General features: G+C 37.9%; 1 protein-coding gene across 1 annotated transcript in view; it reads left to right on the forward strand.

The window, feature by feature from the left end:
- Nucleotides 1-2,175: 2,175 nt before the first annotated feature.
- The window catches only part of LOC145447664 (sushi, von Willebrand factor type A, EGF and pentraxin domain-containing protein 1-like), a 65,774-nt gene continuing 45,325 nt past the window's right edge, over nt 2,176-22,624 (forward strand). Inside the window, exons 1-21 of the mRNA XM_080325919.1 lie at nt 2,176-2,418; nt 5,814-5,922; nt 6,187-6,307; nt 7,118-7,298; nt 7,978-8,051; nt 8,351-8,527; nt 9,217-9,346; nt 10,267-10,349; nt 10,530-10,706; nt 12,230-12,415; nt 13,235-13,411; nt 13,811-14,032; nt 15,888-16,088; nt 16,596-16,772; nt 18,146-18,245; nt 18,301-18,386; nt 18,682-18,825; nt 19,263-19,439; nt 20,141-20,317; nt 21,446-21,548; nt 21,821-21,953. Coding sequence (XP_080182045.1) covers nt 2,237-2,418; nt 5,814-5,922; nt 6,187-6,307; nt 7,118-7,298; nt 7,978-8,051; nt 8,351-8,527; nt 9,217-9,346; nt 10,267-10,349; nt 10,530-10,706; nt 12,230-12,415; nt 13,235-13,411; nt 13,811-14,032; nt 15,888-16,088; nt 16,596-16,772; nt 18,146-18,245; nt 18,301-18,386; nt 18,682-18,825; nt 19,263-19,439; nt 20,141-20,317; nt 21,446-21,548; nt 21,821-21,953 — 3,117 coding nt within the window. The 5' untranslated portion in view covers nt 2,176-2,236. The remainder of the gene's footprint in view (nt 2,419-5,813; nt 5,923-6,186; nt 6,308-7,117; nt 7,299-7,977; nt 8,052-8,350; nt 8,528-9,216; nt 9,347-10,266; nt 10,350-10,529; nt 10,707-12,229; nt 12,416-13,234; nt 13,412-13,810; nt 14,033-15,887; nt 16,089-16,595; nt 16,773-18,145; nt 18,246-18,300; nt 18,387-18,681; nt 18,826-19,262; nt 19,440-20,140; nt 20,318-21,445; nt 21,549-21,820; nt 21,954-22,624) is intronic.

The raw sequence follows: 22,624 nt of genomic DNA on the forward strand, positions 1-22,624 counted from the left end.
AGTGCTTTTTACTTACTCGTAAATCGCTAGTATTCATTCAGCATAAGCTGTTTGAATAGCATTAAAAGCCAATTGACTGCCGGAATTACGTGGAAAGTTTAAATACGAGTTGCTCTGATCTTCAGAATCCATGACGTGCCAAACCACGCTTTAATCTGCGAGAGATCTCCATGGCGACGTTACATTGGCTTAAAATATTTTCCTTAAATTAGCTCTGATCTCAATCGCGGACCGTGTAACGAGATAATTACGCGGTTTTCTCTCATTCCGATAAAAAAAAGAAACCGTGTCACGGTCTGTATTTGGATATTTTTGATTTTGTGTCAGAAGCCGCTAGTTAGTTGAGCCCGGATCCGCCTTGCATGCAGATTGGACGGTTGGAAATTTTTCAGGTTTTCAAAATTAGATCAGCATTAGCATGGTAGCTAAACAGATTATTCCAAATTAGATTAGAATTATATTTTATGCATTCGCAAAACACAATTGAAATCGGAATCCATTCTTATGAGCACGAGAATGGCGAATGTCTGTGCGACAAGCTTGGCTCGTTTCGCACTATACAGTTCTCCTGTTGCATTTTCAGGAAATTCAGAAATCAGACTAGATTGAGAACGAGAGCGTAGAAACATTTCACAAATTAGTTTAATTCGCAGCTTGAAATATCCATTTGTCCTGGTCTTGTATAATAATGTTACAATTCAATTGAGATGTTCACCAGCGATTTCATCAGATTTTCACCAACGCGTAAGCTTGCTTTTCATAAACGCATCTAAATTCGTTGCTTTACGCCAAGTTTACCAAAAATGACCGTGGATTTCGATCGACTCGAATCTGATTTCTCGCGAATCCACGAGAATATCGTGACTCGTCAATATATTGGGGGTTATCACAAGATTTACTCAGTAACGGAATATTTCTACTTTTTCTCAGTATAATCGAGCGTTCATGTTATTAAACTACTTTTGAGCGGTTTTCAAGGCTGAAATACTGTTTTTTACTATTTGTAATTTACAATTAAATAGTATATTCATATTGAAATGAACCCGAATATTTTCGGCTGACACTCGTCAGGGGTAATCGTCAGCAACTAGTAGAGAATTGGAAAGAACACTGTATATCAACAATCGTATCACAAAATATGACGTCACCAGCATGAAATTTCGAATGAGAGAGCGTTCAATGTACTATTTTTAGGTGATACACGAACTCCTTTTGTTGACAGAGTTTTGGTTGGTGTATTTTGATAAAAGTTGATTCCAAGGCACACAAATGGAATCAATTGGAATTGGAATCAACTTTTATCAAAATACACCAACCAAAACTCTGTCAACAAAAGGAGTTCGTGTATCACCTAAAAATAGTACATTGAACGCTCTCTCATTCGAAATTTCATGCTGGTGACGTCATATTTTGTGATACGATTGTTGATATACAATGTTCTTTCCAATTCTCTACTAGTTGCTGACGATTACCCCTGACGAGTGTCAGCCGAAAATATTCGGGTTCATTTCAATATGAATATACTATTTAATTGTATATTGAAGTTCTGTACCTCCAAGAAGCTCTTCAAATATTTGTAATTTGCATATATAAAAAGTAGATTTGGGGTATATTTGCAGCACTTTTATGAATGAAATTGTCATGAAAACTATACCAAATAGGCCCTAAACTCAGGTAAATGAATATATTTTCGAAAACTGAACTTATTTGTAGATTTACTAGTCATTTTTCTCACTGATGGTAGTTGACGAAACTTTACCAACCAGATCCGACCATGAATTTCAGTTTGGTTTTGGGAGCGAATGGAGAATTAGAATTATTATAGTCACACATTTTTCCCAAAATAGATTAGAATTGCCGTTATGGATACACAGTTTTTCAAAATTAGAATACAATTACAATTATCATAACACGTTTTTCGAAGTAGATTAGAATTGAAATTATGAAAACATATTTTTTTGGAGATTAGCTACAATTGGAATTACAGATACACAGTTTGCACCAAAAACTAGCTATACAGTTTGTTTTCTAATTATATTACATTTAGAATGATAGTTACTCATATTTTCCAAATTAGATTACAAATAGAATTATAGCTACACATCATATTTAGAAGAAGAAAAAAAACTGTAGCTGCAATTCTAATTCTAATCTTTAAAAAAATTATGTAGCTGTAGCTCGAATTCGAGCTTATTATTTTCTATTTCAGCTCTCTTAGTGAAGTTCCTATCCGACGATGACTTTCAGTCGGGTTTTGGGAGCGACCTTATTTATTTCTACATTCGTCATATTGCTTTCTGGGACGTCAGGCCAATCTAGAAGGCCGTACAGCAGCAGCGGCGGAGTGAATATCTTATTCGTCAGAGCCTCATCGGTTGAAGTCGGGTTTAACTACGTCCAAGGAGTGACCAGATATTAGTGAGTGAATCTGGGCTATAAACTAGAACTACTCACTTTTTAAAATTCGCAGCTAAAGATAGAACTAGAACTACACAATTCTGATTGATGCAAAACTGCTTTGAGAACCAACCGATCATATTTTGTGTCATTAATTTTATCTGGAATATAACTTTAATAATATTATCATCTTTTGACCCATTTATTTATCAAAAGGTGAAGTTATTGGTATCGCAAATAACTTGGCTGTTTATTATTTAAATATCCGGATATATAATCATGAAACTTTTGTAGGCATACTGCTGGAGATGTTACTCATTTCGAACTATAGAAGCTCGCTATCGGTCAATGACCTATTTGGAAACAAGTCATTTTTTGTCTCGTTTTTTTTTCTAACTGGAATATCATTTCAAAAACTATACAAACTTTTGTGTCATTCGTTAAAATCGAGGATTTATTGGTACCATAAGGAAATTCGCAGCTTGTTTTTGCAATAGCCCACATATATTTTCAAATGTCCAATTAAGTTCTTTACTAGGTCCCGCCACAGGTGATCATATAGGTGTATATTTTTGGAACTGCTGTGGAAGATAACTGCGTAATTATATAAAATTAGGTATTCGTAAGGTATAATACAATGATTTAACGCCGCTTCCACAAAAAATCATTGGGATTTAGCTGTCTGCTTTCGAAGCGCATTCCACGATCGGTGCAAAAGCGATCAAAATCATGGCGTTATTTTCATATTCATGGCCGTGACATTTTGACTGTTCTTTCCACACCTCCCTATCTTCTCATTGTATCGCAATCTTGTAATGTCTTGAAATGATGAAATTGTTAATAAACGGATACTTACTGAACATTAAAAAACTGGACACGACTTCTAGGAATTGGCGATGTTATATTATGTTTGTCAACAATGCAACCGTTTCGTTTCGTTGCATAATGTTCGGATAAACAATCACATCAACCGGATTAGCACATGTAAATAGATTTTCAAAGCGCAGCCTTAAGGCCGGAAGCGTTTTATAATCTTTGCAATGCGCCACATGCCGAAAAAGTTCGTGAACCACTGCCTAACGTGTTGCAGAGCTTCATAATCACACGAACAAGAACTTAATTTTTAATTTATTCAATAAAAGCTTAACGATTGACTCTCTTTAGTAGTAAGCGTGTGTATTGCTGCAGCGTGTTACTCATTTCATGGCAATGAAATTCCTGGTGAAAATATCAAGTTTCGATCGTTCCACATCCATCGATCATTCCACTGCTCTTGCATACGGCTTTAAATGAATTCACATTCAATCCATCTCCAAATACTTTCAATCAAGACCGTGCTAGGAACGTGACCGCAATTTCCTCGGGGCGTTCGTTCGAAATCTAGCCGCCAAGTAATTAACATGCGTTAGCGTCATAATAGAGGTTTCCATCGCCGTAGCGTGACCCGAGAGGTCGCGTTTACGAGATTCTCGACCGCGTTTGTTTATGGCCTACGCATGCTTCGATGGAAACCGCTCATAACAAGTATTAATATCATCGTGATATAGGACAATTTGCACTCAAAACACCGAAGTCTGAACTGCTGGATTATCAAATGCACAGTTAGAACTAGGAATATTCACTTTACAAAAGTCGCAACTAAAACTATACCTAGAACAACTGACTATTAAAAATGCGGAGCAAAAAATAGAACAAGAATTAGGATATACTACATTTTCGAAACTCGAAACTATAGTAGCCTTTTAGAACTTGAACTACTCACTTTTTGAAATGCGCAACACAGAAAATGCCAAATACTATGGGGTTCTACTGGACTCGGAGAAAGAGTCATATTCAGTCCCTAGACACCAAATTATCACCTGAGTGCGGCCTTTTTTACAGCCTTAGACACTTCATGCCAGCCTGGGTTCTTCTGATACTCTTTAAATCCCTAATCCAATCGAAGTTACAACATGGCATCCTCTGTTAGGGTGCTGCCAGAAAAACTGCACTCGGGCCAGCACTGCAAAAACTACAACATAAGGTACTCTGTATCATAGCTAGAACCCCAATGGGGCCTGGTTGTCCAATGTCCACCCAACAAGTCGCTGCTGAAGAGATTCGGTGTCCTAAACATAAAAGACATGCGGAAACTAGAAATCGCCAAGTTTATGTATCAGTTCCACTGCGGTCGTTGCCCCGAATATTTCAACGACTTCTTTACCTCGGAATCAAAAGCGCACACGTACAACACACTCGCGTCCACGTCGTCCAAATATCATATGATAGACCGAACAGATCATCGCTCTTATAAATATGCCGGACCTGACGTGTGGAACAGTAAACCGCAGGCCAGCCGTCAGTCGACGAGCATATGTCCTCATTCAAGTCAAAATACAAACAATTACTATACTAAGTAAATACTAGTCCATCCTCAAGATTACCTGACCACGACCTGGCATATCAATATCGTCTTCCATGACATGCCCCCCATTTGTAGCGTGCTTTTTTCTATACTATCTTCTTTTACTTTTCATTCAGTGTGCCTGCCTCCTCTTTACATCGCCTAGGCCAAGGTGGGTATCTGATTCCATAGACTACTCCAAGTCACTTCGACACCTTCCTATCCTTTCATTGTATTGCATTTTGTGGTGTAGGCCGCCTATATTGAACTGATAAAATTGCTAATAAACCAATGATGATGATGAGCTAGTAGTAGTAGTAGTAGTAGTAGTAGTGAGTGAGTGGGTCCAGTGAGTAGTAGTAGAACTAGAACTACTCATTTTTCAGAATGTGAAACTAAAACTACAGAACTACCCATTTTCAAAATCCGCAACTACAAGTACATCTAAAACTACTTTCTTTTCAAAATGCGTAACTAGAACTATAGAACTACTCACTTTCCAAAATCTACAATTAGAACTAGAACTACCCAGTTTCATAATCAGCAAATAAAACTAGAACCAGAACTAGGACGACTCACTTTTCAAAATACGCATCTATAGAACTCGAACTAAACTCACTTCTCAAAATCCACGACTAGAACTAGAGTTACTTAAATACTTTTCAAAACTAGGAACTAAAACGAGAACTGAAACTACTCACTTTTCAAGAGTCGTAACTGTAGAACTAAAACTACTCACATTTAAAGACTTATTGCAATTAAAATTAGAATTACTTACTTTTCAAATCTCGCAACTAGAACTGGCGAATTAGAAATACTCAATTTTCAAAATCCTTAGCTATAGAACGGGAACTATTCACTTCTCAAAATCAGCAACTAGATATCACGCTTGAACTAGGCTACTCAATTTTAAAAATGCGCTACTAGAACTCGAACTTCTCACGTTTCAAAATACTCAACTAGAACTAGAACTATACAACTAACAACATTGGTATTTTGTATAAGTCCGCTGAACTGCGGCCCCTATTTTCAGTGTAAACGCGCGAGAATGGGTGGATGGGAAGAGAGTCGGGAACGAAGCTTCCGGAATTTGGCTGAACAGCCAGAAAAGATCGACGATACTGCGCAATCTCAATCCAGGAGTGCGTTTGTAAACTTCCAGCTTTTTGTAGACTAATATATCCTATTTGAAGACGCTTTTGTAGCTGAACTTAAATATACTATTGAATGCGAAATTCATATTGAAATAAACCCAAATATTTTCGTCTGACACTCGTCAGGGGTAGGCTAATCGGCAGCAAGTGAGAATTGGAAAGAGCATTGTATATATTATTAGATATTTCCTCCTGTTTCAATCCATGTTATCTTATATCTACGTTAAATGGGACGCTACTCTCACATTTTAGAGAGAATACCTCATAAGGGTGCAAGCGTACGCGAAAGATCGCCCGATTGGGTCACGCCCACAAAAAGTGGTCAGGACTTCTCAACAATGCTACACGTGTAACGCGATGCCTGACAATGAGCGTAAGTCCTGCATCCGACTCGAACTGATTCTACGTCTGTGGCTTGAGTCTTCATGTTATATTTTAGTTAGAGTAGGACACTTTGCCTCCGCGTCTTAACCTACTGAGACGAATTGCGAACCTGCGTCCGAATTAAGCCGGGATTATTCTGAATTTTTTGGCGTTTTTACGTGCAATTTTTACTGGTGCTCCTTTTCCGAGCATTTTTGGCTGAATGATACGGTGGTTCGGGTTATCCGGTGTCCCAATTGACAGAATTCGTGTGTGTGTTGGTTTATTTCACGGAAATTGGCCAGGGTTTAGTATTTCTTGCGACAATATGGCAGCGTATTCTGACTGTCAGCGCTGTAATTCTGAAGAAGGTTTGTGTGGAGAGATGCTATGGTACGGCTATCTCACTTGGAAGAGTACTGCAAGTCGTTTCGACACCTTCCTCTCTTTTCATTGTATCGCAGTCTTGCGTTGCATTGAAATCATAAAATTAATAATAAACCGATACCAGATTGAGATTTGTTCTAGTTATTCAATACACCACGATACAATGAAAAGATAGGAAGGTGTCGAAGCAACTAGCAACTAGCAGTACTCTCTGAACCGGAACATCAACAACAAACAGATTATGTAATCAATAGGCGGGAAGAAACTCTCCTTGCTATGAAATGATAGTTTGGCGGATTCGGGATTCCCTTGTCATATTTGATTCCTCTATCGCTAGTTTTATAGGAATTTTCTGAATGAGTCTGAAACGACGTATTATATAGGCACGCTACACTTTGAGACGAATCGGTCAAGTCAAGAGCGAGTTTTTCAGAGTGCAAAGGGCCGGAGAAGGAGTTCGAATGTCCTCACGACAAAGACGCGTGCCTAAACGAGGTCCGATACTCGAAAGGAGTTCCAAAAATCACAAAGCGCTGCGCGCAATGGCGACCGGAACTAGGCAGACAGATCCAAAACGGACGTGACGTGACAATCGCTTGTTCCGGACGGGAAAAGTGAGTCGAACTTGAAAATACTTTTGGACAACTATAAATATTCTTCTAGTGTCCAATTAGACTTACTAGAGGCGAGCTAAGTAATTTGTAGACTGTTTCTATGGTCTTATTTTAATTCTGATATAATTTCTGGTTCTGCCGCAAATGGTATGGAGCACTTTGTATACCGTAGTGCTAAACGAGCCAAACTTGGTGTACAGACATTTGCCATTCTCGTGCTGTGAGAATGAACTGTAATTTGATATGATATGAACTGATATTGATTTTGTTGTATTTATTCCAAATTCGTATTTTAATTGAATATCCAGTCTAATATAATTTGAAAAAGAGCACTGTAGAGTAGGAGTGTAGCTGCAACTAACTAAATGAATAGCTATCATTCTAATTCATAATCTGATGTAGAAAAAAACAGTGTAGCTATATCGTTCTTATTCTAATCTAATTTGAAAAAACCTGTTTAGATATCATTTTAATTTTATTCCAATTTGGAAAAACTGTGTAGCTATCATTCTAATTCTATCTAATTTGTAAAAACCTGCTATATATCATTTTAATTCTATTCTAATTTGGAAAAACCGTGTAGCTATGATTCTAATTTTAGCTATTAAACTAATTCAAATTCTCATCTAATTCGGAAAAAAAATGTAGCAATTAGCTCTAAGCAACCATTTTCGTTCAGTATCAAAGATGTTGCGTGCAAATGTATGTGTAGAAGCAACCTGTGCAATGAGGTTGAAGTTCCCTGCTTGAACGGTAAGTGATTACTAGATTTTCCATTAGATTAAGTCCTGGTTTCATAAGATCTAATCCTAGATATAGAAAATTTCTACTAGACCACTGCTGTTATTGAATGCTGCCTACCTCTTTCTATGGATATAATATATATATATTAAATTTCATCTTGTTATGTATTCATGTGCAATGATTCCAGTGCGAGTTGAGTCATTTTCTGTATTGAACAAAATCATTCGAGTCAAGTCGAGTCACCGAAAATCCAGACTTGAGTCAATACAAACCCATCTATAGTAAAGTGTGGAACCATTTCTTTGCAGAATGCTTTAAGGAACTGCCAACGCCAGACAACAGTTACATCAGATGTACTAAGGAGGAAAAGGTCGGCTCAGTATGCAGGTGGTTCTGTCTGCCGGGTTACAAAATTAAAGGCACGTCGAGGTCGGATTGTAGGAGGGATCGAACGTGGAGTGTCCTGAATCCGCCTGAATGTATCGGTGAGTTACGTTGCATTTGTGAAAAGCGGGGGAGTGTCTAGTGAGGCCGGTCGTTACACGATTTTTGAGTCGATATCAACAACTAATTACTAAAATAACTTTTTTTCCAAATTCTGGGGATTCACTGATTAAATTGCTAGATTGCCTAAAAGCGCTGCACACCAAATCTGCCTCGATTTTAACTGGTAGATGTGAAGGCACAGAAGTTTGAGAATTTTGAATTTACCGTATTATAAAAAAAACTTGAAATTTTTTTCTCAAATTTTACTGTCAACCCCATCAAATTGTTACGCTGTCCGAAAGAACAATGATCAACCATTTTTGCTCACTTTCAACTGATGGAAGCAAATTGATTGCAGTTGAAAATTTTGGATTCTCAAGAATAGCCTGGAGGTTGGATAATCCCGGATATATTATTGAAAAACTCGAATAACTACGCTTCTACGGGTTATAATTGCGTCAAATTTGTTTTGCATCGTTTTTGTGGACAACTCAACCATTTCATGAGGTTGATAATAAAATTTGAAAATTTTTTTTTTGAAATTTTTTGATAATAAATTCAAAATTTTCAAACTCCTGTGCTTTATCTTATGCAACCTAGTTATTTGCCTGTTATTGCATATTAATGATTTCCACGATTGACCATAGTAATGAACATTCTCTCTCTAACTGCGACAATTTTTTTTCAGAGGACCCGAACCGAAAGCAGACAGTTGATGACAAATTTAATTGCCCGAATCTAGAACCTGGAGAAAACGCCGACATGACCTGCACCAATGCCAACAAGCCTGGTTCCGTCTGTACTTTCAAATGTAATTCGTAAGTGAAGCCATACCTATTGATACTAATAATTCGCGTCGAACAGTGAGACATTATTTTTTCAAGCACCGAAATTGTACGCTCATTTCCACTCAGTAAAGTTATCAACAAAAATTATATAGTTCCAAAACTATTTTACACTGTGGTAGCTTTGGAACTTTGATTGGTCGTATCACATTTGGGCTCGATTCCAACCAGTAGAAACTAATGCGGAGTCAATTGAAAGATTTGAATTTATTATACATATATTTTTGAAAAAAAAATTTAGAATTTTTGGAATTGTCAAGTTGTCGAAAAAAATGATGCATAACCATTTTTGCTCACTTATAACTGGTAGAAGCGGAGTGATTCAAGTGGGAAGTTTTGGATTTGCAAAAAGAGCACTGATAATCCAAAAATCCCAGAATTATGAATAAAAAACTCAAATCACTTCGCTTTTGATGGAATTGTGGCAAATTTGTTTTGCATCGTTTTTCTAGACAACCTAAACAATGTCATGGGGTCGACAGTAAAATTTGAAGAAATTTAGTTATCATAATTTCAAAAATTGGCACTTGGTCGGCTTCTACTTGTTGCAATTGAGCCAAATTTGGTGTGCAGTGTTTTTTTAGGTAACCTAATAATTTATTCGGTGAATCCACGGGATCTTGAAAAAAGGTTATTTTTTAACAACTCTACTATGCACGGTAGTAGAAATGACGTATCTGTGAATTCGTGATCGAAAAAAATACCAAATCAACTTCAATGTGATGTAGAGCTTGTTTTATATTCTTTGTTCTCTCGTAAAAGCTACATATTTGAACTCTCGTAATGTCGACTCAAAGCCTAGGGCTCGATTCAGAATCGAATTACTCGTGCGCTCAGCCCTAGCCATCACTGTTGTTTGGATTGTGATTGCGAATTATGATCCGAATATTTAGAAACAACATACTTCGCGGCAGTTTTGAGAGGGAATGCGACGGCTCCACCAGCAAATGGACCGGAGTTGCCCATACGTGCGTAGGTACGTTCACACTTATGCAAACTATTAATCTAGCTAGTTGGCGGTCAACTAACAATTGGTATTTCGAGTGGTTCTAGTTCTAGTTGCACCCTTTGTAAATCCAGTAGATTGTACAAGTCTCGTTTCGGCCAAGTTGAATTTTTGTGCGCATGCTAAACCCCGTGCGTTTATTTTATCCAGAAATCACTTGCAGCGTGATAGAGGAGAGAAACGGACTGACTAAAGAGTGCACGGCCAACGAAACGATCGGATCGGTCTGCGACTTCTCCTGTCCCGAAGACAGGAAGTTTCTGGGCAGCCGAAGGCTGATTTGTCAAGGGACGGGCCGTTGGTCTTCCACCATTCCGAGATGCGGGGGTAAGAATCCGTGCAGGAGAACGCTCTCTGCCCTAAAGTTACCGCTAAATTGTACTCGCAATGACTTTATTTATTCTTTCAATTTCGAAAATCAAATTTTTCCATGATGAAGTGTGTTGTTGTTCTTTTTTGTGTTTCTTGAATTAATTTTGTATTTTTATTCATCCTTCATTAGTTGATCGAAAGCAGTGATTCTCAACTACGAAACTTACAAATTCGTAGAATGGCTGAAAACCAAAAAATTTTAGCAGTTTCGCTTGAAAAATGCTAAAACTTCAGGACTCTAATCAACAGAATGGCCGACTGAGAGGAAATATTCGACTGTGCAAACTCATTTTAATTTTCAAACTGCCATTAGTCTACTGACACAAACATACTGCTGTTTAGAGATATTTCGTTGGGTTTTTGGAAAATGTTTGTTTGCAAACTTCAAACTTTTCTTCTGTGAGATACATAGCCGATACTCCAAAATAACTTCAACGTAAGCTGCTAGATAGAAATGACTAGACTGAACATTATATGGCAAGTAAAATCTGTTTCTCAAACTTGTGCCGTATATGTTCGATCATACCCAAAGTTGTTGTCGGAACCATTTATTATTACATTCGCGGATTTTCAAGGATCGACCGCGTATTTCAAGAAATACAGCTACATAATTTGCTTCGAAATAATAGAAGTTTTCTGAAATTGCACATAAGAGATGTGATGTTATTATCAAGAAAAGTTGCTTGTTTTCACTAGCCTACAGTTTGCACTATAATGAATGACCTACATTTCAATTAAAACTGGGAGGGGCGGGTGGTCTGCGGGGTCTGTGACGGTCCAAATGGTGTCCGCGAAGACAAAATGGTTGAGTACCACTGACCTAAAAAATTTTCGACTTCAGTAGTGAGCACACTTGAACCCCTAGATGATTCTAGTTGTTAAATTATAGTAATTACAACAAAACGCCCGTAATCAAATTTGTGAAGTCTTTCTTTGCTCCAATTCAAAATCTAATTATGATTTAATTTGTGAAATGTTTCTATGCTGTCGTTTTCATTCTGATCCAATTTCTGGTTATTCTGGAGATGCTACAGCAGAACTGTACCGTGCAAAATGCGCCAAGCTTGATCTACAGATATTTGCTATTCTCGTCATAAGAATGAACCAAGATTTGATGTCCACAGAACTTGATTCAATGTCCAAATTTTCGCGAATTCACTAATTCTAATTATAATCTAATTTGGAAAAAAACTAGTTATAATTTTAATCTAATTTGAAAATAACTGTGCAGCTATCACTCTAATCCTACTCTAATTTGACAAAAAATTGTAGCTGTAATTGTAATTCTCATCTAATTTGGAAAAGCTAAGAGTTTTTTAGTTTTTCAAGTCTGCTGGGTGGCTTGACTGTGATGACTCCGTTAAACTTGGCTTACCTGTACATTACGTTTCACCCAGTTTCATTTTTGTTCTGCATGTTATTGATTTGCACCGTTCACAAATAAAGATACTCTGTCTAACATTAATTTGTCGTTCCAGAACCAGACTGCTCCGTTTTGCCATCTCTGTTTGATAACGTTCTAATGGAGTGTTCTCGCATCCCGAACCGCGAAACCGGCAAAATGTGTTTGTTCTCTTGCAAAGAGGGTTACGAAATCAACGGGCCGACCCGGACGTTTTGTTACGAAGGCAACAGCTGGACTAATAATTCACCGACTTGCAGACGTGAGTAAAATTAGCGAAACATTGATTGTGTGTCTACTAGGGTCGTTCAAAAATAACTATTTTTCAAATTTTACTGGCCATTTGATAAAATTGTTAGGTTAGCTAAAAATCGCTGCACACCAAATTTGGCTCAATTCTAACCAGTAGAAGCAAAGAATTTGGAGCACAAAATTCGTTACCTATGAATTATAGGACTGCCCACCGTAAATGCTTTTATTTCAAATCCAATCGAGCAAAATTTGTTATGCATTGTTTTTTATGGACAACTTGGCAATTTCACGGACTTGTCAGCAAATTTTGAAATTTCATTTTTTCAACTCTATTATCTTTGCTTCTACAGGTTGGAATTGAGCTAAATTTGGTTTCAACGTGTTTTTAGCCAATTTTACCTTTCTACTGAAGAGCCAGTGAAATTTGAAAAAAAAAGTTATTTTAAACAACCCTATAACTGTTTGCCAGTGGTAGTCGAAGTCGCTGCTTATGTCAGAGTTGCAGAAACTTCAACCTAGTTGACGGTCAACTAACTACTGTTTTTTGAGTAGTTCTAGTTGCGGGTTTTTAAAGGGAAGTATTTCTAGTTGTAGTTCTCGTTGCGGATTTTGAAAATTGAATAGTTCGAGTTCTAGTTCTAGTTCTGAAAAATACTCAAGTGAGTAGTTTCAAAAAGTAGATTTCGTCGCTTACTTTTAGCAATTAATGCGGAAAGACCAATAATCCATAAACATAACCACTTGAGTAAATAGTGCAAGTAGACAAAACTGACTCGAGCACTCAAATAGAATGAGTTCCTTCGATGCTGACCACCGTTCTCGTTTCAAGGCATCAGATGTCAGCCGCCAATGTTCGCGCCAAGAAACGGTTTCGTCCGATGTTCCAAACGCGATTACTACGACTCGGTCTGCGCCTTTTCGTGCGAGAACGGCTACATGTTGCGCGGACCCAAGCAAAGAGTGTGCGGGATCAGGGGCTGGTCCGAGGAATCACCCATTTGCAAATGTAAGAAAATTCGTAACGCGTTTGTATTGCCGGGCAAAATTGAGTAACTGAGTGTCAGACTCCGAGTATTTGTGTCTGAGTATCATACATGGCAGTATGATAGATGTGGGAAGTTAAAATATGACCTTTCATGTGACCACATAGGATGCAATGCCGCTTTTATATCACATTAAGGATGCTTTGCTATTTTTTCCGACCACACCTGTTTCCAGGGTTGTAATGACTCCACTCGAGTCGCGATTTTTTGATGACTCAACTTGACTCGAGTCATTTTTTCAAATGCGTAAAATGACTCGACTCGAGTCAAAACGATAAAAGTGAGATTGACTTGTGACTCGGAACCTTGTGACTTGGTTACAACCCTGCGTAGCCATAGCATCAATTCATTTTCTTTCTCAGCAATCCGATGTCCGGCCATCCGCAATTTCAACGGACTCTATTCCTGCAACCAGGGGCAGAATTTCGGCAGCATATGTCGATTCTCGTGCCTGCGCGGGTTTGGGTTCGAGGAGGGCGTCACGACGAGGCTGCAATGCGTGGGCAAGTCGGAGGACGAGCTCGAGGCGGGGCCGGCGAACGCGATGCTCGGGCGTTGGAGTTCGAGAGTGCCGCGTTGCGTCGGTGAGTATTGGTGACTTATTATCAGGGTTGTAATGACTCGAGTCATGACTCGACTCGAGTCACGATTTTCTGATGACTCGTTTTGACGCGAGTCATTTTCGCAAAATATGGAAATGACTCGACATTGAGCATGACTCGAACCATGTCATATGACTCGAGACTCAGACGGCCAAGAACGACATTTCACATTTCATTTCATTTCATCTAAAAATAGTTCATCGAACGCTATCGTATTCGACATTTCGTGCTGGTGACGTCATATTTTGTGTTACGATTGTTGATATACGCTGTTCTTTTGAATTCTCTACTAGTTGCTGACGATTACTCCTGACGAGTGTCAGCCAAAAATATTCAAATACTATTTAATTTTGAAGAATAGTAAAGCAACCAGCCTATTGACATTTGTCTATTGGTACTGGTACTTGAAAATGCGACCAGAAACTGTTAAGAGTGAGTAAAATGAGTATATTATCAATGCAAATCATTCGATATCACCAAACAGAGTTATAAAAAGTGGGTTAACAAGACTTTAACTAGAAACCGAGCAGTCAACGCAATGACTCGGACTCGTACTAGAGTCATAATACCATGACTCGTACTCGACCCTCTGCTCGCTGAATTGGACTCGGACTTGACTCGGTGGTGAATTGAAAATGACTCGACTTGACTCGGGTCAGAACCACAAAAGTGACTTGTGACTTGTGACTCGGAGCCTTGGGACTTGGTTACAACCCTGCTTATTATTGTTAAATTCTAACCCTGTTCTCAATTTTAGATTCAAATCCAACTTCAGTTTCAGTTTTTTATCATAGCTGCGGAATCAAAGTAGCTTATGTCCATTTACAAATTTTCAGAACCATTTTTGATAGAAAATTAAGTTTTCGTAAAATTTCTTTGGCCATATATTGGCCATTTTTAGATTCATCACATCGTCAAGTCAAATTACGTTATTTGCTATAATTTGGTCAGAAGTCGCATCAAAATAAAGTACGATCAGAAATTTCATATCCGAATCTTAATTCACTTCAAAACTACCGTGATTCATATCCGGTCAAAATCCTGAAACACGTTTTTATGCAAATCCAAGTCAAAATCTGCTAATGGCTGAAATTTGTTCGAAATCCGCATCGAAATTGAAAATGGTCATAAGTTCCATGTCCAATTACAATTCAAATTCGTCTTCAGAATAACCGTGAATTGTAAGACTCAAATCCAATCTTGAATCAATAAATTTGGTTTTTTGAAATCCAAATTCAAATCAGCGAATGGCCGGAACTGGATGAGAAATGTAAAAATTGAAAATGATTGGAAATTTCTCGTTCAACTCCGATCGAAATTCACATTCAAAACAATTATATCTGGTTTTCTGGTAGTTACAAATCCAAAACTGTAATTGATTGAAAAGTCACATCAAAATTGTGAATGATTAGGAGTTTCAAGCCTAAATCTAAATTCAGATTCAAATTAACAGTAAATTCATATCCGATCGAAATCGTACAAAAAATGATTAAATCCAATTCTGCAGAAGTACGCAACTTCAATATACAATTGAATAATATATTGATCTTGGAATGAAGCCAAATATTTTCGGCTGACACTCGTCAGGGGTAATCGTCTGCAACTAGTAAAGAATTGGAAGGAACATTGTATATCAACAATCGTATCACCAAATATGACGTCGCAGGTGTAAAATTTCAAGTATCAAGTCTAACATATGACTCAATGTAAAATATGTAAATAATATTCATAATATTCAAATCCAATTTTATAAAATCCGAACCTAATCTCATCTTGTGTGATTCCCGTACTTGATCTGCCCCCCATTTTATTTCATCGTTGATCATTCTGTGTATAGTGATTGGTTGCCCGGAACTTGGCGCAGTCCCAGACAATTCCGAGAGAAAATGCACCTCAGTTTCCAACACTGTCGGCACAGTATGCTCGTATCAGTGCGATAGCGGGTACAGTATGATGGGACCTTCCAGGACCACTTGCGTCGCGAGTTCAGACGGCGGGGCAAGAGGAGAATGGAGTCACCCGCAACCCTTCTGTCAGAGTAAGTGGTTTTTTCAACTACAGTGTTATTTTAACCAAAGCTATTTCTTAGCTAAAATGATTTTTTAACTAAAACTGTTTTTTTTGACTAACACTATTTTCTAACTAAAAACTACATTTTCTATAACTATAGCGATTTTTTTAACCAGAGTGATATTTTTAACCTAAGCTATTTTTAAACTAAAATGAATTTTTATCTGAAGCTGTTCTTTTTACTCTATTGATTGTTTCAACTAAAGTTAATTTGTAACTAAAGCGATTTTTTAATTGAGGCAATATTTTCACTGGAAAACTACATTTTTTATAACTATAGCGATTTTTTTCAATTAGAGTGATTTTTATAACTAAAATGATTTTCTACCTCAAGAAATATTTCAAACTCGAAGTTATCGTTTTGAGTTGAATGAAGTCACATTTACTGAATGATTTGACTGCGGTCGCCACCCTGAAATGAATTGACTAGTCTGATTTTCTGACTACCTGACTTTTACGAATTGATTTTCCGCAGGAGTGACCTGCAAACCCCTGCCAGACGTAGCCAATGGTAACGTGGAATGTACTGACGGAGAGTACGCAGGTTCCGCGTGCTCCGTTGCTTGCCGTTACGGATACAATCTCCGAGGACAAAATCCAGTTCGATGCTCGGTTGAAGGCCTGTGGTCTCGCAGACTCGGTCGATGCAACGGTCAGTTTTGTTAAATTATAGAAAACTCTTACCTAAGGATGGATGAAAAACATGTGGCTACATGGTCAGTAGGGTTGTTCATAAATATCTCTTTTTTACGTATTCCCGGGATTCACTGATTAAATTGTTAGGTTGTCTCAAAAAATGCGGCACAACAAATTTGGCTCGATTCCAACTGGTAGATGTGAAGACACATTTTGCACAATGTGCACAAGACACATTTTGAATTTATTGTAAAACAATAGGCTAATCTTCAAATTTGACTGTCAACCTCATTAAATTGTTGAATCGTCTACAAAGACGTAGCAAAACAAATTTGACCCAATTCCAACCCGTAGAAGCGAATTAATTCGACTTTTTCATTCATAATTCTGGGATTATCCACCGTCCAGGCTATTTTTGCGAATCCAAAATTTTCAACTGCAATCATTTCGATTCTACCGGTTGGAAGTGAGCAAAAATGGTTATGAATTGTTCTTTTGGACAACTTGACAATTTCATGGGGTTGACAATATAATTTGGAAAAAAAAATGCTGGCGTTTTTTTAATAAATGATGTTTATAACTCTTCTGCCTTCACATCTACCAGTTGGGTATCGAGCCGAATTCGATGTGAAGCGTTTTATTGGGTAACCTAACAATTTAGTCGGTGAATCCCCGAAACCTGGAAAATTTAATTTTTGAACAACCCTAATGGTCGGTCAATCAGATGAAGCTAGCAATGTCCATAATCTAATTCTAATTGGTGAAATGTTTCCATGCTTTCATTTTAGTTATGATCTGATCATTCTAATCTAATCAGGAGAATTGTACAGACATTTGATATTCATGTGCTTATAAGAATGAATTATGTTTTGATATGAACTGTCTGTGACATTTATCGTCATTGTTTCTAATTTTGCATTGAAATCAAGTGTCCATTTTTTGCAAATTCAGTAATTCTAATTCTATTGTATTCTGGAAAAGCTGAAAATTTTGCAGTCGCAACGATGCAGATTTCTATCTGTTTCTGGTTGTCCGACTGGGCAGTCACCTCATCATTATTTTATTACAGTTTTTATCAAATCATTACACCGCAAGATTGCGATATAATGAAAAGATAGAAGGGTGCCGAAACGACTTGGAGTAGTCTTTTAATCAGACACCCACCTTGGCCTATAGCAGGTAATAAATAAGAGGCATGCACACTGGATAAAAGAGAGGATAACATAAAAGTAAGCTACAAAATGAATGCTGTGTCGGGAGTGACATCAAGATGTCAGATCGAGGTTCGGTAATCAAGAGGGCTGGCTAGTATTGCGTGTTGCACATCTATCCGTAGCATAATTTATCAATATTGATTTCAAAGCAAAATACTCAATTTTTGTCTGCCAGTTGTGACATGCAACGGGGTTCTCAGACTGATCAACGGCCGCTACGTATGCGGCCGGGCCTTCAGATACGAGTTCAATCACGAGTGTGAGGCGAGATGCAAGTAAGTTTCGCATTCTCAATATCTTTGTTAAAATCTGGGTATATTTTGCGTTTAGCACTGGTTTCAAGCTTTCGATGCCAGGACAGGCCGTTTGCGGTGTAAAAGGCAATTGGCTGACGTCGGAAGATGTGAAATGCGAAGGTACGTTTGTCTTGTTATTTCTTTCTATATGAGCTCAAGTTTATGATCGAATAGTATATGAATATTGAAATAAACCCGACGCACGTCAGTGTGATTGTCAGCAACTGCAAGAGAATTGGACATGAACACTGTATATCAACAATCTGTTGTTTTTCCGGTTGGGTATTGGGACATCAGGGTTTTAGAGTTTACTAACTTAAAGTAAAGGTATTCACGATTTGAACATACTGTTTCATGAAATTTTGAAGCTCTATACTCGGAAAATTTTGTTTCAACTCGAATTTCTCTCTGACAGATGAGAACGAGTGTGAAGCGTTGGACAGGAATGGCGAACGAACAAACGGATTCTGCGAACAGAAATGTATCAACACGATAGGGTCGTATTACTGTGATTGCGAGGATGACTACAAACTGAACGAGGATGGACGAACATGCACAAGTAATAGCCGACGTTTGTTGTATCCATCAAAATACACAACTAGAACTGGAACTACTCGCTTTTCAAATCTTTCAACTGGAACTAGAACTACTCATTTTATTCTACTACAACTTGAACTTGAACTTGAACTAATCAATTTTCAAAATCCGCAATTAGAATTGAAACTATTCACTTTTCAAAACTTGCAACCAGAACTACAATTAGAACTGCTCCTGTTTCAAAACTCGGAACTGGAGTTACTCACATTTCAAAATGCGCGACTAGAACTACTATTACTGACTTTTCAAAACTCACAACTAGAACTACAACTACTCATTTTGAAAATGCACACCAGAACTAGAACTAGTCAACTACTAAAAAAAAACTAGTAGTTAATTAACTGTTAAGTAACTTCCACAAATTTGTTTCCAGCTTTTCATTCAAATTCTGTGTTTTAGTCACCGTGTGTCCCGAACCAGAGGCCGTCGAGAGAGGTCGCATTTGGTGCTCGGACTCGAACAGAATTGGGTCGCGTTGCTCGTTACGCTGCGTCCCGGGCTTCTACGTTGCAGGCAGAGCTCGAATTAACTGCCTGGTCACAGGATCGTGGGACAGAGACTTTGGAAGTTGCGAACGTGAGTTATTGTATACAGGGTTGTAATGACTCGAGTCATGACTCGACCCGAGTCACGGTATTCTGATGACTCGACTTGACTCGAGTCATTTTCTCAAAATATGGAAATGACTCAACTCGACTTGAACCAAGTCATATGACTCGAGACTCTGACGGCCAAGACCGACATTTCATTGCAATTTCAAAGAATAGTAAAGTAACCACACTCTTGGGATGTCGTCTATTGGTACTGGTACTTGAAAATGCGACCACAAACTGCTATAAGTGAGGAAAATTAGTATATTATAAATCTGAACTATTCGGTATCACCGAACAGAGCTATAAAAAGTGGTTTAACAAGACTTTAACTGGAAACTGAGCAGTCAACACAACGACTTGGACTCGGACTCGAGTCATAATACCATGACTCGAACTAGACCCTCTTCTCGCTAACTTGGACTCGGACTTGACTCGGTGGTGAATTGAAAATGACTCGACTTGACTCGAGTCAAAACTATGAAAGTGAGATTGTCTTGTGACTTGGTTACAACCCTGGTTATTGTATATGACTGAACTTGAAGATTGGTCTGCATTTCAGCGCACAATAGTTTATCAAGTCTAAGACCTAGTTCTAATCTATTATGAAAAAGCTGGAAATTTCAACTTGTCGAAGTCTGATTCATGATCAAGTTTGAAAGCCAACTTTATCGCGATGTAACGCAGGAATCTCTTGCGAACGAATCGAAATTCCGCAGCACGGCTCCAGGACATGCGACCTGCGTTTCAAGTTTGGCTCGACATGCGAGTTTGACTGCATCGAAGGCTTTATTCTGCGAGGGAGGGGCGAAACCACATGCGGGGCCGACGGAGATTGGACGTCCGCTATTCCGTGGTGTGAACGTGAGTTGACGGGGTTTGGTTGTGTTAAGGGCTTGTTTCTAGTCGAGAAGGTCCATTGTAGTAACACCCATGGTGACGCCACTATCAGACTTTTGCAAACTATCCATCTAGTTAGTTAATGGTCAACTAATTAATGATTTTTTGAGTACTTCTAGTTCTAATTCTAGTTGCATCTTTTCAAAAGTGAGTGCTTCTAGTTGTATTTGCGAGGTTTGAAAAGTGAGTAGTTCTAGTTGTAATTCTAGTTATGTGTTTTGAAAAGTTACTAGTTTTAGTACTGGTTGCGGATTTTGAACTGTGAACGGTTCTAGTTGTAGTTGTGTCATTTGAAAAGTGAGTAGTTGTACTTCTAGTTGCAGAATTTGAAATGTGAATAGTTCTGCTTGCGGATTTTGACCAGCGAGTAGTTCTAGTTTTAGTTGCAGATTTTGAAATGTGAGCAGTTCTAGTTTGGCGTTTTGAAAAGTGAGTAGTTCTACTTCTAGTTGCATATTTTGAAATGTGAATAGTTCTGTTTTGGAGTTTTGACAAGCGAGTAGTTCTAGTTGTAGCTGTGAATTTTGAGATGTGTAGAGGAACAGTTGTAGTTGTAGTTGTGAATTTTAAAAGAGTGAGTTGCTCCACTTCTAGTTGCAAGCCTTCAAAAGTGAGCAGGAATAGTTTTAGTTGCAAGTTTTGAAAAGCGAGTTGTTCTTGTTATAGTTGCAGATTTCGAAAAGTAGGGAGTTCTAGTAGTGTAATTTGAAAATCCAACAGTTAGTTCATGTTTGACACAATAGTATGGATGATGTGTGAAGTTCTAATACATACCTTTGACGCGACTACAAAGAATATAAATATTTTTCCGTATTTTTCGACCGCACATATTTTCATTGCGTTTTCTGACAATGCTGTGAGTTGATCACGACTTCACAGATATTTGATTTCCAGTGAAATGTGTAGCTTCGTATGCTGCGACACGTGAAATCAAGGTTTGCAGCCGTACGCAGTGAAAAATAGTATCGAAACTTGTTGATAAATTAACTCTTGTGACATGGAGGACATAGTTTCATAACTTAAAAGAATTATCTCTCGCTACCCCACTCAACTCGGATTGAAAGAGAGACTATTGATTGTGTTTTTCTACAGGAGAGATTTGCGATGATACTTTCATGACTGTGACCAATGCAAAAGTGGATTGCACCGATGGGAACAAATTCGAGTCGGTCTGCGATGTGACTTGTAACAAAGGGTAAGTGCAGTACAAACTACAAATACAGATCAGATACAAATTCTGAGCCAGAATTCATTTTGGTGAACACCGAAATTTGTTGAAAAGTCTAACGAAAAATTGAAATCGAGCTTCAAAATGATTGTAAATTCATATCTGATCCAAAACGGAAAGTAATGATGAATATCGGATTCAAATCTTAAAATTAATCCTTCAGCTTAAAACCTTAAAAAGCTTAGAAAAGTTGAATCTAAATTCCGGTCTCTGTAACGGAGGGAGCGTTTCTCTTTCAGATACAAATTGACAGGGGTTGAATTGGATGAGTTCAAAACCACTATTGAATGCGAGGCCGGGGCCAGCTGGGACACAACGAAACCGACATGCGTCCGAAAACGATGCCAGCCCTCCTACGAGCAACTTGTTCAAGTCAGTTTTCGAGTCGTGAATAACATTTTTTTTTCAAATTTTTTCGGCTAGTTGATCAAATTGTTATGTTGGGTGAAAAAAACGATACTCACCAAATTTGGCTCAATTCCGATGATGATTTTAGTAAGAAAATAAAAATTATTTAATTAACAAATTCATTAGCTGTGGACTGACTGGACTCAAGTCGATTCTCCTTCTAAAAATGACTCGACTTAACGCTTAAGAAATGCGGATTGACGGGTGACTCAAAGTGAAGTTTGAGTCAATTTCAAGTATTTGGTGACTTGACTCGAGTCACTGTGCAAAAATGACTCGTCTCAGCATTTCAGAAATGTGATTTGACTCACGACTCGAAACGAAATTTTCTATACATCGTTTTTTAGACAACTTTACGATTTCATGGAGTGCTCAGTAAAATTTAAAATGAAACTTTTCAAATATTCATTATAAATTTAAAAAAAATTACTCTTATAGCTTTGCTTCTACGGGTTGAACGTAATTGTATCAACTATCCAGCAAAGTTCATAAAATAAGTTATTTTTGAAGATCCCTACTTCTAGCCAATGTAGTTTGTGAACTTTTAATTTTTTTAACACTAGAACTACCGGAACTTCGAACTACCTAGAACTACCATGTGGCTTTTTTGACGCATGTTGAATCTTCTTCGATAA

Source organism: Botryllus schlosseri, chromosome 10, assembly GCF_051294905.1.
Source record: "Botryllus schlosseri isolate E-star chromosome 10, Bs_hap1, whole genome shotgun sequence".
Taxonomy (NCBI): Eukaryota; Metazoa; Chordata; class Ascidiacea; order Stolidobranchia; family Styelidae; genus Botryllus; species Botryllus schlosseri.